At 52.3% G+C, this 14,949-nt stretch overlaps 1 protein-coding gene across 2 annotated transcripts in view; it reads right to left on the bottom strand.

Moving 5' to 3' along the window:
* Positions 1-992: 992 nt before the first annotated feature.
* The window catches only part of CAMKK1 (calcium/calmodulin dependent protein kinase kinase 1), a 29,340-nt gene continuing 15,383 nt past the window's right edge, over positions 993-14,949 (bottom strand). For both annotated transcript variants that reach the window (XM_053570691.1, XM_053570692.1), the window contains exons 10-16: positions 13,653-13,852; positions 11,085-11,138; positions 10,847-10,920; positions 8,720-8,807; positions 8,390-8,518; positions 6,545-6,645; positions 993-3,004 (exon numbers count right to left, since the gene is read on the bottom strand). In XM_053570691.1, coding sequence (XP_053426666.1) covers positions 2,932-3,004; positions 6,545-6,645; positions 8,390-8,518; positions 8,720-8,807; positions 10,847-10,920; positions 11,085-11,138; positions 13,653-13,852 — 719 coding nt within the window. In that variant the 3' untranslated portion in view covers positions 993-2,931. The remainder of the gene's footprint in view (positions 3,005-6,544; positions 6,646-8,389; positions 8,519-8,719; positions 8,808-10,846; positions 10,921-11,084; positions 11,139-13,652; positions 13,853-14,949) is intronic.

The following is a 14,949-nucleotide window of genomic DNA, read 5'->3' as shown; positions in this document are numbered from 1 at the left end:
GGTGTCTGAAGTGGGGGAAGTCTTGGGGACTGAGCCCTTACCCTATGAGAGCCAATGCCATCTCCAGGGAGACTGTTAAAATTGAGTTGGCTCTGTGTCTGCCACAGAGCCCATTGCTTGTATGGTGTATGGGGATCATAGGAGCCTTCTGTGTTGATCACTGTGGTGTGAGAGCAGAGGAAAACTCTTTTTTCCATTCGAACCCCTCCAGGGAGGTACTATTATTCAAATTATACCAATAAGGAAACTGTGGTTCCTCCAGTGACTTGTCACAATTATTCATTTTTTTTTTATAGAGACAGAGTCTCACTTTACTGCCCTCGGTAGAGTGCTGTGGCATCACACAGCTCACAGCAACCTCCAGCTCTTGGACTTATGTGATTCTCTTGCCTCAGTCTCCCGAGCAGCTGGGACTACAGGCGCCTGCCACAATGCCCGGCTATTTTTTGGTTGCAGTTTGGCCGGGGCTGGGTTTGAACCCACCACCCTCGGTATATGGGGCCAGCGCCCTACTCACTGAGCCACAGGCGCCACCCAACTTGTCACAATTATTAAGTAGCAAAGCTTGAATGCTCAAGACTGACTGACATCAACAATGATTCTTTTCATTGTGGTCCTTCTGTGGGCACAGAGGTGCAGAGGCCTGAAAGCCTGTACCAATGCCAAGGCTAAGGGGGCACAGAGAGGTCACTGGACAGGTGTCACAGGTATTCCTCTGAGGTGTCCCATGAGGAATGATGACAGCTCTCACCTTCCTATGCCCCTGTGAGATAGGCAGTTGCCTTCATGGGCAGTGCACTGGCTCTGAGACATTCCATCCTTCACTAGGATGGGCTTGAGCTGCATCACTCTCCCGAGCCATCCCTCTCCCTCCGTCTCACTGCCGTCCTGCTTAGGGCACCTCACACCCTTCCAGGAAAGCCAGCGAAGCCAGCTGGTCCACCCAGTGAGAAAGAACACATACCAGCCGCAGAAAACATACACACAAAGCCTTTTTTCTTTTTAAACTCAAGAAAGGGCTTTTATTGATTTTAGCTCACTTCCTGGGAAGTTAATTTTTAAAACACTCTTATGGAGCTTGTTCATCCCTTGTAGTACATTCAAAACACTGATGCCAACCAAAACCCTCAAAGATGGGGTGAGCATCGTCCCATCTGGGCTCTGATGTGGGTGGTGGAGCTGGGCCCACCTCTGAGCTTTAATCTACGTAGCCCCTAAAACCAGGTGCTCACAGAGATGCTCAAGAAAAACTTGTTGAAAAGTGATTGGCTTTCGACTTGGCTTCCATCAACTCTATAAAAGTGTTCTTAAAAACTGTACGGAATTATTTTTAAAGCCCTGGGCCACACTGCTTTAGTGCAGAGAAGCCAGGGAGAAATGCGGACCCATTGACAACGGGCCACATTCTGCTCCTGGCCTTAAATAGACATAGAAACTATATTACAGATGCATGTACTGGTGCAAGACATGCAAGTGTGCTGTGTGCAGCGGATGGGCACGCACACGCATGTGTGCGTGGAGGTGTGGCAGACATCCACAGGCAGAGATGCAGCAGGACGCGGGCCCTCCCTCAGCCCAGCTTCCCTCTCCTGTAAACAAGCCCTCCTATAACAGGAAACCCACACATGTGGCTGAAACCCCTTGTCTAGCCCACGTTTCCAGAGGCGGTATCTGAGTCCTTGTTACTCCCCTTTAGAGAGGTCCACCTCTATGAGCATGTGGTCGGCAAACACCAAGCTGGCTAGGCAGACACTGATCTCAGAGAGAGAATTCTGCTCCAGCAGAGCCAGTCTATGCATTACACCCCAGCACTCCCACTTTGAGAAGGCTGACTGTCCTGGGGTGAGGCAGTTGGCAAAGAGGCCACCTGCGTGTGCACATCCCTCCAGGGTTCTATGTCAAGCAATGCCTCCAACCTGGGCTCTTTGTCCTTCGTTGTTGGAATGTTGAGTGCAGCTTCCGGGTCCAGAAGGGTAGGCCAGTGTAGGGTCAGAGAGTGGGTTCCAGTTATATCAGCATGTGCAAGGCCACAGACCTAGAAGTCTATGGTGCTGGGTTGATACTCCCCCTCTGGTATCTCTTCTGCAGCTTGGGCTCTGGGGAGCCATGCAGAGGGAAAGTGAGTTGGGAAGGGAAGGTGTGATACCCCTGGCTCAGGCCTTTGGTCAGAGCTTGATTCAGTTCTCAGTTCAGCCCATTTTCCAGATGGTGCCAAATGTGAAACAATCCAGGAAGGTCAGTCCAGTCCACTTGGCTGCCAAATAATGGTGGGGTATCCTGGGAACCACCCAAAGCTATAGGAAAGCTCATGAGATCTCCCAAAGCAGGGTTTCTTCCCTCACCCCCAGGTTAAAAACGAAAGTAAAATATAACAAAAAAGATATCTGAATTCTCCAATACTGACCCTCCCAGTACAGCCTAGGAATACATCAAGGGGTCAGAACCTCCATACCAGCATTCTCAGTAGACAAGCACTCTGGCACCATCTCCTACCCCAGAGCGGGCAGGGGAACCCCCTCCATGTGTGTGTGGTGGCTAAGCCAGGCCTGCCCAGCACCCCTGGAGGTCTCTTCAGTTGCAGTAAGCATCTTGATCTCCTGCCTCCTGTCTGAGCCTTGCTGACCAGCTGGGTAGGGTTTCTGAGGCTCCACAGGCACCTGGTTTCCCCACAGAATGGGTCAGGCCACAGAGAGCCAGGAAGAGAAGGAAGGCCTTGTGGGAGCCCTGCCCCCCAAGCCCCAAATGACATACATTCCAATCCTGTCCCTGGACGTGCGTGCGTGGAGGTCATGCAGCACGACAGAGGGAGGTGGCCAGGAGAGGGGCCGTGGTCCCTAGCCCCCTGCCCACAGGGGCAGCTGTCGCATGAGGGCAGTGGGCCTCTGGAGGTGCGGGATGAGTGTGCTGCCGGCCCTGGGCGCATGCAGGGGCTCAGGATGCAGCCTCGTCTTCTTGGACACCGGGGAGCTCTGGGCTCTTGCCCCCTTCACCATACCCGTCTTTCCTGTTCAGGGGATACCAGGGACAGGGCAATCTCAGGGATCAGAACATGCATTTGGGGGACACTCTCTCACATATTCACAGACATTTGAATCCCATGATCTGTCCCATCTCCCTCACCCACTTCCCCAAGCTTTGCCTCCATGTGGCCTCCCTGCAGCCTGCCCACAACCCTCGCCCTGGTGAAGTTTGAATTTCCCAGCCTGGCCTCAGAGCCTCCTGTGATCTGGCCAGCTGACTCCTCTGCATCCTCAGAGTATCTGCCTTCAGTGTTGACCTCCACCAGCCAACCTGTATCTGATTCCACCCCCGCCAAGATGTCTCTTTTTAAAATAACCAATGAGTTGGTTTTAATGTCTATTTTTTTGTTTGTTTTTTTGAGACAGAGTCTCACTCTGTTGCACTGGGTAGAGTGCTGTGGCATCATAGCTCACAGCAACCTCAAACTCTTGGGCTCAAGTGATCCTCTTGCCTCAGCCTCCCAAGTAGCTGGGACTACAGGCGCCTGCAACAACGCCGGCTAGTTTTTCTGTTTTTAGTAAAGATGAGGTCTCACTCTTGCTCAGGCTGGTCTCAAACTCATGAGCTCAAGCAGTCCACCTACCTCGGCCTCCCAGAATGCTAGGATAATAGGCATGAGCCATTGTGCCTTGCCAATATTTTAATAAAGGACCAATCACACTTAATCCTACTACAGAATTTCAACAATTATCCTGAAGTATAAAAAATAGTCTATAAAGGACAAATATTGGAAACCCATGATTAGGTTAAATCTGCTTTCAAAATTAAACTTGGGGCTCGGCACCTGTAGCACAGTGCTTATAGCACTGGCCACATACACCAAGGCTGATGGGTTAGAACCTGGCCTGGGCCAGCTAAACAACAATAACAACTGTAACAACAACAACAACAACAACAAATAGCCAGGAGTTGTGGTGGGTGCCTGTACTCCCAGCTACTTGGGAGGCTGAAGCAAGACAATCGCTTGAGCCTAAGAGTTTGAGGTTGCTATGAACTGTGAGCTGTGACGCCACAACACTTTACTGAGGGTGACACAGTAAGACTGTCTCCCTCCTCCCCTCTCCTGAGCCAAAGGTGGGGCCTGTGGCTCAGTGGCTAGGGTGCTGGCCCCATAGGCCCCATATACTGAGGGTGGCAGGTTCGAACCCAGCCCCAGCCAAATTGTAACAAAAAATAGCCAGGTGGGTGGCGCCTGTGGCTCAAAGGGGTAGGGCGCTGGCCCCATAGGCCAGAGGTGGCGGGTTCAAACACAGCCCTGGCCAAAAACTGCAAAAAAAAAAATAGCCGGGCGTTGTGGCGGGCGCCCATAGTCCCAGGTACTCAGGAGGCTGAGGCTGATTGCCTAAGTCCAGGATTTGTAGGTTGCTATGAGCTGTGATGCCATAGCACACTACCTAGGGCGATAAAGTGAGACTCTGTCTCAAAAAAGAAAAAAGACTCTGTCTCAAAAAATAAATTAAACTTGGGTCACAGAATTGCGGGATTTAATATGAGTTAACAGGAAAGTATTAAGCCCCATCTTCTCCAATCACAGTGTGCAGGACAAAACTAGGTGTTAGATGTCGTTATCCTGTGACTGGCTTTGTCCCACCACTAGGGGGTGCTGAGCCACAGGCCCTGAGCTAGAAGGACCAGATATCCAAGTTTGCTGGGCACAGTCCTGATTCTTCTATTGTCCTGCCATGATTATTAATAGCTTCCTGGTTCACTCTCAAAAGTAGTCCCATTTGGATGTCAAATTATATATGTTCCTCTTACACTAGGTGCAATTCCAGCATCAGGGGCCTGCAGATCTAGATGAGTTCAGGGAACTCCCTCCCCAAACCCAACCACTTCATGGAAGACATGGGAAAACTGCAGCTGGAAACCATCAGGACTCTCCCAGGCCCCACAATTTATTGTGGAGACAATCCCATAAGGTTGCCTTTGACAAGTAGCAGATACCAGTGTGTCTGCTGTGATGGGACTTCTGAAGAGCCCACTTACAGGAGGGAGGCCTCACACAGAACCAACATCTTGGCTGTTGGAAAGCAAAGTAGAAATTCTCCTTCCTGAGAGGCCAGGGTACTTAGACAGCCCAGTATTCACCTTTTGGGGGGAACACACCTTCACCACAAAACAAGCAGGAGCACAGTTCCTGCCAGCCTTCCTCCCTGCAGCGCCCATCACAGGCCAAAAGAAGGTAACTGCTATCCCAGGACCAAATTTAGGACCCACACGATTTTCTCTGTGCAGGTCTGTATACAAACTCCAGCCAGCCTTGCTGGCATCCCAAACTGACTTTTTTTTTTTTTGTAGAGACAGAGTCTCACTGTACCGCCCTCGGGTAGAGTGCCGTGGCGTCACACGGCTCACAGCAACCTCTAACTCTTGGGCTTACACGATTCTCTTGCCTCAGCCTCCCGAGCAGCTGGGACTACAGGCGCCCGCCACAACACCCGGCTATTTTTTTTTGTTGTTGCAATTTGGCCGGGGCTGGGTTTGAACCCGCCACCCTCGGCATATGGGGCCAGCGCCCTACTCACTGAGCCACAGGCGCCGCCCCCCAAACTGACTTTTATTGTAGTGGAAAGTGGAAGAGCTGAGGACAAAGCCACAGAGGTTTGGGGAACTGATTTTCTAGCCTCTCCCAGGAGGTGGTAAACACACAGGTATGGTTCACAGCAGGGAGCCTTCAGCAAATGAGAGTTCCTCTCCCCTGGCTAGTCCAGCGTGTCCACATGTGTCTTAGATAAGCATTCACAGAGTGCTAACTGGGCACACAGTCTCGGCAATGGCTGCAGGCAACAAGGGTCCCACTCAGAAAACAGAGCACTCACTCCTCAAGGGCCAGACAGACTCAGCAGAAGCCCCCCTCCCTCCACAGCCAGCCTCCTACAAGGGCTGACATGGGCCTGTCTGCAAACCTCTGCCAGGCTGCCATCAGTTGAGGGGGCTCCAGGCTTGAAGCCCGAGAGAACGGAGCTGCGCCCAAAGGGAGAGTGACAATATCAAGCTTCAGAGAAGATGGGTCTTTCTGGGCCAAGGTGGGTCTTTCTAGAGGCTGTAAGTGACGGAAGCAAAGGGCTGGGCCACAAAGGTCCCTTCTAGTCTTATTTTATTTTATATTTATTTATTTGTTTGTTTGTTTATTTATTTTTGAGATAGCATCTCACTATGTCGCCCTCAGTAGAGTACTGTGGCATCACAGCTCACAGCAACCTCAAACTCTTGGGCTCAAGCTATTCTCTTGCCTCAGCCTCCCAAGTAGCTGGGACTACAGGCGCCCACCACAACGCCCAGCAATTTTTTGTTGTAGTTGTCATTGTTGTTTAGCTGGCCCAGGCCAGGTTTGAACCCGCCAGCCTGGGCGTATGTGGACGGAGCCCTACCCACAGAGCTACAGGAGCCACCCAGTCCCTTAAGACCCAAGTCTTAACTAGCCTTGAGAACAGAGGTACAACTCTGAGACTGGCCAAGTCCCCTGGCTCTGGGCTCAGCCTGCCAGGGAGCACCCAGCAGGCCTCGGCCCACCAGCACTTACATCAAATTTCCTGGAGCAGACATGGATCGCTCTTCCCTCCGTGCTTGGGGCTCAAACGGGTTCCCAAAGGAACGCTTTCGCAGCATGGACTTCACCAGGATCTGGGGAGGACACCTCAGCATGAGGAACACGGGGCCCAGGCCCCCAGACACGGAGGCAGCTCGTGCACAGCCCCCACTCACACCTCAGAGGGCAGCTGCTGGGTGGGCCCCACTGAGGGTCCAACTCAGAGGAGAGGAAATGACAAAAGCAGGAGCACAGAGGGGTAGCTGCCAGGGGTGAACTCCCAGAACAGTAAGGAGCCCTGTGCCACCTAGAGCATGGGGGCAGAGGCCAGGACCAGACAAGGAAAGGTCTGTGACACCAGGCTGAAAGTGTGGGGAGGGACAGAACTGGAAGTGCTACTGGGAAACACCTTCTAGCTAGGGAGGCCCAGAGGTACCCGTGGCAGTGACAGCCGAGCCAATGGCCACATATTGGCTTTCTGCCTTCGTCCTTCCTCCGCAATGAGGGCAGCCCCACTCCCTGCCCACAGACATATCGACTCATATACACATGTGAAGACCCAGTGGTGCACTCATCCTTTCACTTGCTCACTCACATCATCCATCCATCCACCCATCCCATCAACACTATTGAGTGCCTATCATATGCCAGCTAGACACTATTCTAAGCACTAAGGCCACACTGTGGCCAAAATTCTTGCCCTCAGGAAATTTATATTCTAGTTGGGGACAAGCAATAAATAAGACAAATCAGCAAAATATAGAATATGTTAGTAAGTGGTAAGGGCTGAAGAGAAAAAACTAAAACAAGGGAAGGGGATGAGGTGTGACACAGGGTAGCGGTGAGGGCTAAAGTTGTAGATAAAGGGCTGGGAAAGGCACTTACTGCTCAGAAGAGGTGACTTTGCAGTAAAGGCCTGAAGGGAGTGAGGAAGTGAGCGGTGGGGACATCTAGGGAGGAGGTCTCCGGCAGAGGGAGGAGGAGGCCCAAGGCTCCAGGGCAGCCACTCTTGGGGCATGGGTGGGCCAAGCACGTGACAGGAGGCAGGCTGCATAGGGTTGCAGGGCAACTTGCGTCATAGGTTTTACTCATGGGAACAAAGACCCCAGAGTGAGTGAGCAGGGTCTGAGCTGAGAAGGGACATGCTTGGTTCCAGGGGCGCCAGTCACAGAGCCAAGTGAACAAGTGGAGCAGGCATTCAGCCAATGGTCCCTGCTGGGCCTGGACACATGGGGGAATGAAGTACAAGACCAGACCCCACCACTAGTAGTGACCCTCACTCTCTCCTGGCCTTGTGCTTTCCCTGACTCACTGTGAAGCACAGGCAAAGGCGGGGCAGGGGTCTTGGTGTACCCCAAATGGCCATGGGGGGCTACAGTAATAACTTCCAACCATCAGCATGGAAGATGTCCAGAGGAAGATGAACTGAAAGTTGAGGGGAGACTGGAAGGAGACATGGGTGCTGTGTGCACTGACACGTGGGCTCTGGGGCCACTTCTCCAATTGAGAGGCTGGGCCTTCTAACTGCCATGCCCTTGGCTCCTAGTGCAGTACAGGAGGACAGCAGAAGCTCAGCGCATATCTGGAAGGAAGGAAAAGCTTCCACCAGTTGCGGTGACGCTGCTGCTCAGCACGGGAAGTGAGTTTCTCTAAACCACTCACTTTCCCTACCACGCCTCCTGGCCTTCCTGCCATGAGGCTGCAGATGTGACCTCTTCACCAGGGACCTCCAGAGGAATAGCAGCCTCCATGGCCCAGTATCACAGCTGGCCAACACGCAGCCCTCTGTCCCCCCACAGACCCTCCTGGGACAAGACATCCTCTTCCCAGCCCTCTTACCACCGTGGTCCAGCTGGGAATGAGCCTCACGGAGTTCTTCACCTCCTCCTCGGTCACCTCCACCACGCTGCAGTGCTCCTCCTCCGAGGGGAGGGGCTCCTCTCCATGCTTGGTCACCCAGGGGTGCAACTGCGGAGGCCAGGAGTGCAGGGAGGGGTCAGGACCATAGACAGACAGACAGCTGGGGACTCTAGGCATTCTCCCAGCAATCACCTCGCAAACCTCAAACCCAAGCACGATCACACATGTTCTACTGTAGGTCTCTCCAACAGGAGAAAAACGGTTCTGTTTTCTGTGTCCCAGCCCAACCCAAGACCTCCACTCCCCCACCTTGATGTCTGGCACCCCAATTCTCATTTCGGGATTCTTGTCTAGCATCTTCAGGATTAGGTCCTTGAGCTCCGCGCTGACCTCAGGCCTAGAGAGGGAGACGGAAGGGGCTGAGGGTGAGCCTCCTGAAGGGGCCCTTTCCTGCTCACCCCTCTCCCTGCACTATGTCCTGAGACACCCGACCTTATTTTCAGATAAGAGGACAGAGTTCCAGAGAGCAAGAAGGACACCCTTGAGGTGCCAGGCCAGGAGGGAGCTTCAGAACGAGTATGTGATATCCTTTTCTGGCAGGATGTAAAGCCTCCCACCACGGCAGGAGCCACAACACAAATGGAGGTCCATGGGTGCTAGACACACTCCACATGAAGAGATGGTTAAGGACCTCTGAGCAGAGTTGCTTTATGGGACATAAGGGGCCTTCCTTCCCACTCACCATCTCATCATCCCCTGCACCTGGAAGGTGGCCAGGAACGATCTCTCATTTGACAGAGCAGGAATCTGAGGCCCCGAGAGGTCATCGGGTTGGTACAGTGCCACCAGAAGAGCATGGGCAGGGATGGGACACTCATGGGAGGCAGCACGATCAGCCTACAGCAGCCCGGACTGTCTCTGCCCAAACTCCAAGCTGCTTTGCTACTAGCATCTGTGGGCAGCCCATGTGTCTGGGCGTGGGAGAAGGAACCCCCCTGGGGACAGTTGGCTTTGGTTCCCTTTGCTGTCTTAGATGTGTCATCCCTTTTCAAATTCCTGAGCTGGGGGGAAAGATATCCCTGGCAGGGGGTACAGCAGGAAGAAAGGCATAGAGATAGGAAATCAAAGGATAGCCGGGCACAGTGGCTAGCACCTGTAATCCTAGCAGTCTGGGATGCTGAGGCGGGTGGATTGCCAGAGCTGACAAGTTTGACACCAGCCTGAGCCAGAGTAAGACCCCATCTATAAAAATAGCCAGGCGCTGTGGTGGGTGCCTGTAGTCCCAGGTACTTGGGAGGCTGAGGCAAGAGGATCACTTAAGCCCAAGAGTTTGAGGTTACTGTGAGCTGTGACGCCACCATGACACAGATGTACCCCAGGAATGATCTACCAAGGGTGACAAAGTGAGACTCTGTCTCAAAAAAGAAAAAGGTTAGGTAGGAAACAGAAGCCAGCTAGCTGAGGCTTGGGAGAAGGGAATGCTGTCCTGGCCAGTGGATAGCAGAGCCCAGAGTCCCCGAATGCCAGGGCCAGGGTGTGGCCTCTGTTCTGAGGGCTTTGGGAAGCCTCACATAAACTTTAGACAGGAAATACAGTCAGATTTTTGGCCAGACTGGAGGGAAGCCAGCAGCAGGGAGACCAGAGAGGAGGTGGCTGGACCAGTCTGGGGAAAGGGCCTGAGGCCTGAAGGGAGAAGGGGGCACACGTGACAACGGAGCCCAGGGACAGGTGGACTCAACAGGACAAGGAGACCAGGCAGGAAGTAGGCACAGGGAGCAGGTGTCACTGAGGCAAGTTCCATTTTAGTTTCTGACCTGCACTAGTTTTAACAAATGATAGAAAGGCTTTAAGATATGAGGAGCTGGGAAGCCCAGGCTGGCACAGTGACCAGAACAATGATCTAAAGAACCATGTGTGGGCAGGGAGCCCTCCCAGATAGTCCCCCTGGGCTCAGAGACCTCAGTCACAATGGGAGGAGAGGGAAAGAAAAAGTGACTTTGAAACCCAGTACCACTGAAAACTCTCCTCCAGAGCATCCACTTTTCCCTGTGAAATGGGAAGATGCTGGCATCCTGGAGGTCCCTCTACCCCATGTGGGACACATGAAGTTCCCCTGGAGTCCAGGGGCTGCATGGTGCAGGTGCCACTGACCCCATGTAGACCTGAGGCAAAGGAGTGGTATGGGTGAGTCACCTGGGGTCATCCCCACTCAGCTCTGGGTCTTGGAGTTCCTATCCATACAACATCTAGAAGACCCCAGCTCCACAGTCCCACTCCTCCATCTGCTCAGAGGTCCCTCCCAGGGACCAGCACCCCCACCTCCAGATCTGCAGGCTGGGGTAGGGTCTTCAAAGAGCTAAGTTTTTCCTAAAATTCAGGACCCTCCTCCCCAGGAGACGGTGGCATCTTCCTTGGTCCCCCAAGTGGACAACTCACTCCTCAGGAAAGACCACTGGTTCATTCTTGATCTTCCTGTGCAGGGCCAGGATGTAATCATCAATGAACGGGCACTGCAGGGGGAGAGGAAGACAAAGGATGTAGACCCAGAAACTTGGCCACATGGCGGGACCGGCCCTCATCCCATGGGGGGCCAGGAGTGGAGAGCAGTTCTGGGCATCCCCAAAAGCAAAGGACTTCAACCTGCCCCAGGTCTGCTGGCCTTCCCAGTACTCACCTTCCCATAGACAAAGCAGTACAGTGTGACTCCAGTGGCCCACACGTCCAAGGCCTAGAAAGAAACATGCTCAGTTCAGTCCCCCAACAGGCATGGCCACTCCCCGCCCACCCAGCTCCAGAGGTTGTGGCGTGACTTCCAGGGAACTTTCTTCCTCAATCACGTATTCACTCAACAAACATTCCCCAGGTGCATGCTCCATGCTCAGGCCCTGTACTGAGCACTGGGGACACAGGGATGACCAGAACAGGCTCAAACCTAACTCTAACTCAACAGGTACAAAATCCCCTTCATCCACAGGGTCACATTTGCTGTAACCATGACACAGATGTACCCTAGGAATTATGGTATGTTTTAAACACTCACACAACGGCTCTGGCTTCAAGGGCCATCCCTTCTAATAATCCACCTTCTTCCTGACACTGGAAGCAGCCCCTGCCTACATGGAGGCTCCGTCCACTTCCCTCATCCTGAACCACTGTTGCAACTCATCAAGGCTCCCACTCTTTTTTTTTTTTGTAGAGACAGAGTCTCACTTTATGGCCCTCGGTAGAGTGCCGTGCCCTCACACAGCTCACAGCAACCTCCAGCTCTTGGGCTTAAGCGATTCTCTTGCCTCAGCCTCCCAAGTAGCCGGGACTACAGGCGCCCGCCACAACGCCGGGTTATTTTTTGGTTGCAGTTTGGCCGGGGCTGGGTTTGAACCCACCACCCTCAGTATATGGGGCCGGCGCCTTACCAACTGAGCCACAGGCGCCGCCCTCTTTTTTTTTCTTTTAGAGACAAAGTCTCACTTTGTCACCCTTGGTAGAGTGCTGTGTCATCACAGCTCATAGCAACCTCCAGCTCTTGGGATTAGACGATTCTCTTGCCTCAGCTTCCCTAGTAGCTGGGACCACAGGTGCCAGCCACAACACCCGGCTATTTTTTGTTGCAGTTTGGCCCGGACCAGGTTTGAACCCGCCACCCTCAGTATATGGGGCCAGCGCCCTACTCACTGAGCCACAGGCGCCACTCTTACATGAGTGATTCTCAAATCTCTACTACATATTCCTGTCCCAGATGCATCATCTGACTCCAATCAAGAAACACCAGACAAATGCAAACTGACAATAGTCTACAAAGTAACAGGCTTGTTCTCTTCAAAAATCTCAAGGTCAGGAAAGACAAAAAAGGCGAGGAATTCTTCTAGATTAAAGGACACCAAAGAGACAAGACAAGTGAATGTGGCAAGTCCTGGACTGGGCCCTGGACCAGAACAAGAAAAAGTCATAAAGGACGTTATGGGGACAAACGATGAAATTTAAACAAGGCATGTAGATTACATATGTCTTATCAATGATAAATTTCCTGAATTTGATCATTGCACTGAGGTTATGGAAGAGAATGTCCTTGTTCTAAGGAAATATCCACTAAATGTATTTTCGTGATAAAGGGGCATAATGTGTCCAGCTTAACTTTTGAAGGGCTCAGAGAAACATAATATAAATACATATTCAAATAAATAGAAAGGTGACAAAAAAGCAAATGGAAGCCGGGCACGGTGGCTCACGCCTGTAATTCCAGCATTTGGGAGGCCAAGGCGGGTGGAATGCCTGAGCTCACAGGTTTGAGATCAACCTGAGCCAGAGTGAGACCTCATCTCTAAAAAAATAGCTGGGTGTTGTGGTGGGGGCCTCTAGCGAGGCTACTTGGGAGGCTGAGGCAAGAGAATTGCTTGAGCCCAGGAGGATGAGGTTGCTGTAAGCTATGACACCACAACACTCTACTGAAGGTGACAAAGTGAGAATCTGTCTCAAAAAAAAAAAAAAAAAAGCAAATGGAACAGAATGTTGATAATTGGTGAATCTGGGTAAAAAGATACATGGGATTTCTTTGTACTACTAGTGCAACTTTTCTGTAAATTTAGAATTATATCAAAATAAAGTTTTCTAAAAGCCCTCCTACATCCCTAATTCCTTTCTTGGGCTCCACACCCATGTGTGGGTCCAAATGCTTCTCAGCCATAGCCTCTCTGGTAGGGTCTGGAGGGGCAATCAGTGCTCCACAGGTGTGTGAGCCCTGGGATAAGCTGCACCGCGTCACCATGTACTCGGACCTTCCTGCCTCTGCCTCTGCCACTTAGGAGGAAGCCCAAACTTCCAGGCCCTCTGCACTCTGTCCCCTTATTCCTCTTGTACATTCTCTAGGCTCTACCTCCCACTCAGATCCTTTTTATTCTTCAAGTCCAAGTTCAAACCCTGCCATGTCAAAGATCTGTGAGGCACCTCTGATGTCTCCTAACTACAAGCTCTCCTGCCCTTTTTGCCATCCAGAAGGACAGGAAGCAGGACTGTTTAGGCTCTGTCTGTTCCATAGTCCAGTCCAGAACCCACCACACAGTGACCGGCAATAAGTACCTTCAGGGGAGATTTGGGGCCATTCTTTTGAAAAACAAGGGAAGGCCAAAGGTGGGGAGTTTGTCAAGCTCCAAGGAAGAGACAAATAGAAGCCCAGCACTAGGCCCCTGCTACAAGCTGTCCCACCCCTCCATCTGAATCCCAGCCTGGCCCAGGGTCTTAAATTCACCTTCCCACTGAAGCTCTGGCCAGAATCAGAAATAGCTTCAGGGGCCATGAATGCTGGGGTTCCGGCCGTGCTGGACAGCTGAGCATCGTTCCCCTCAAACTGGTTGCTGACACCAAAGTCGGCGATCTTCACGTGCCCATCATCCCCCAGCAGCAGGTTGGATGGCTTGATGTCCCTGTGGACGATCTTCTGGCAGTGTACTGCAGAGAGAGGCAGCTCAAGCACTGGTCTAGGGGATTGCTGCCCAGCACCCCATAAAGCCCGCTGGGGCATCCCAGCCCAGGCACACTCCTAGCTCATAAGGACCTCAGAAGAGGACCTCTTTGCACTATGCAGGTGCAGTCGAAGTTGACAGCAGCAGAGCCAGGACTGGAACCTTAGGAGTCTCTGTACTCCAAGTCCAGTTCTCTCTCCATGACAAACAGGTGCCTGTTGCTAAAGGAGGAGATCAGAGGAAATTGAGGAAGGGAGCACTCCATAGGCTGTCTCTGCCCCTCCCACATGAGTGCTGTCTCTGCTCCAAAACCCATCACCACCTTCCCCCAGTTCCATCCCCCACCCAGCCTCATCAAGGATGTCCCTACTCTTGGAATTAAGGGTTGGATTGTGGGAACTGTGGTATCCTACAGAGGTGCTGGCTCAGCTCTATGGATCTGGGCTAACTGGGGTTTCAGAAAGGGAGGTTATCCCAGGAAAAACACAGCTGGCTAAGGTTAGCCATCTCTAGTAGGCTGGGAGCCTGTCCTACTTTCTGGTTCCAGCACTGCCACGAAAGGATGGCCAGCTCAGGCTGAGACAAGAAACTGACCCTGCCCCACAGCCATCTACTTGTGGACTACTTCCTTAGTAAATACTTTCCCCTGGACCAACACACCCCAGGATACTGGAAAGGAGGGAAGATAGAAAGAGAGAGAAGATGGTTCAGCGCCTGTAGCTCAGCGGCTAGGGCACCAGCCACATATACCCAGGCTGGCGGGTTCGAACCTGGCCCAGGCCTGCCAAACAACAAGAACAACCACAACAAAAAAATAGCCGGGCATTGTGGTGGTCTCAAATTCTTATCTCAAACCCTAGCCTCCTCCGTAAGCTCCAGGCTCTTTATGTGTGTGGATTTCCAATAGCCATGTTGGTAGATAAATAGGTAGACAGATAACTTGATTTCTCTGCCTGAAACACCTCCCCCAACAAAACCCAAAAATCCCTAGAAAATCCTGCTCTTCCCCAGTCTTTCCCATTCGGTTAGAAGCAGATCACCAATGTCAAAAACCTCAGCATCATCCTCAACTCCTTCTTGTAG

Source organism: Nycticebus coucang, chromosome 18, assembly GCF_027406575.1.
Source record: "Nycticebus coucang isolate mNycCou1 chromosome 18, mNycCou1.pri, whole genome shotgun sequence".
Taxonomy (NCBI): domain Eukaryota; kingdom Metazoa; phylum Chordata; class Mammalia; order Primates; family Lorisidae; genus Nycticebus; species Nycticebus coucang.
Note: the sequence above shows the minus strand (reverse complement) of the source record. Positions and strands in the feature narration are given on the sequence as shown.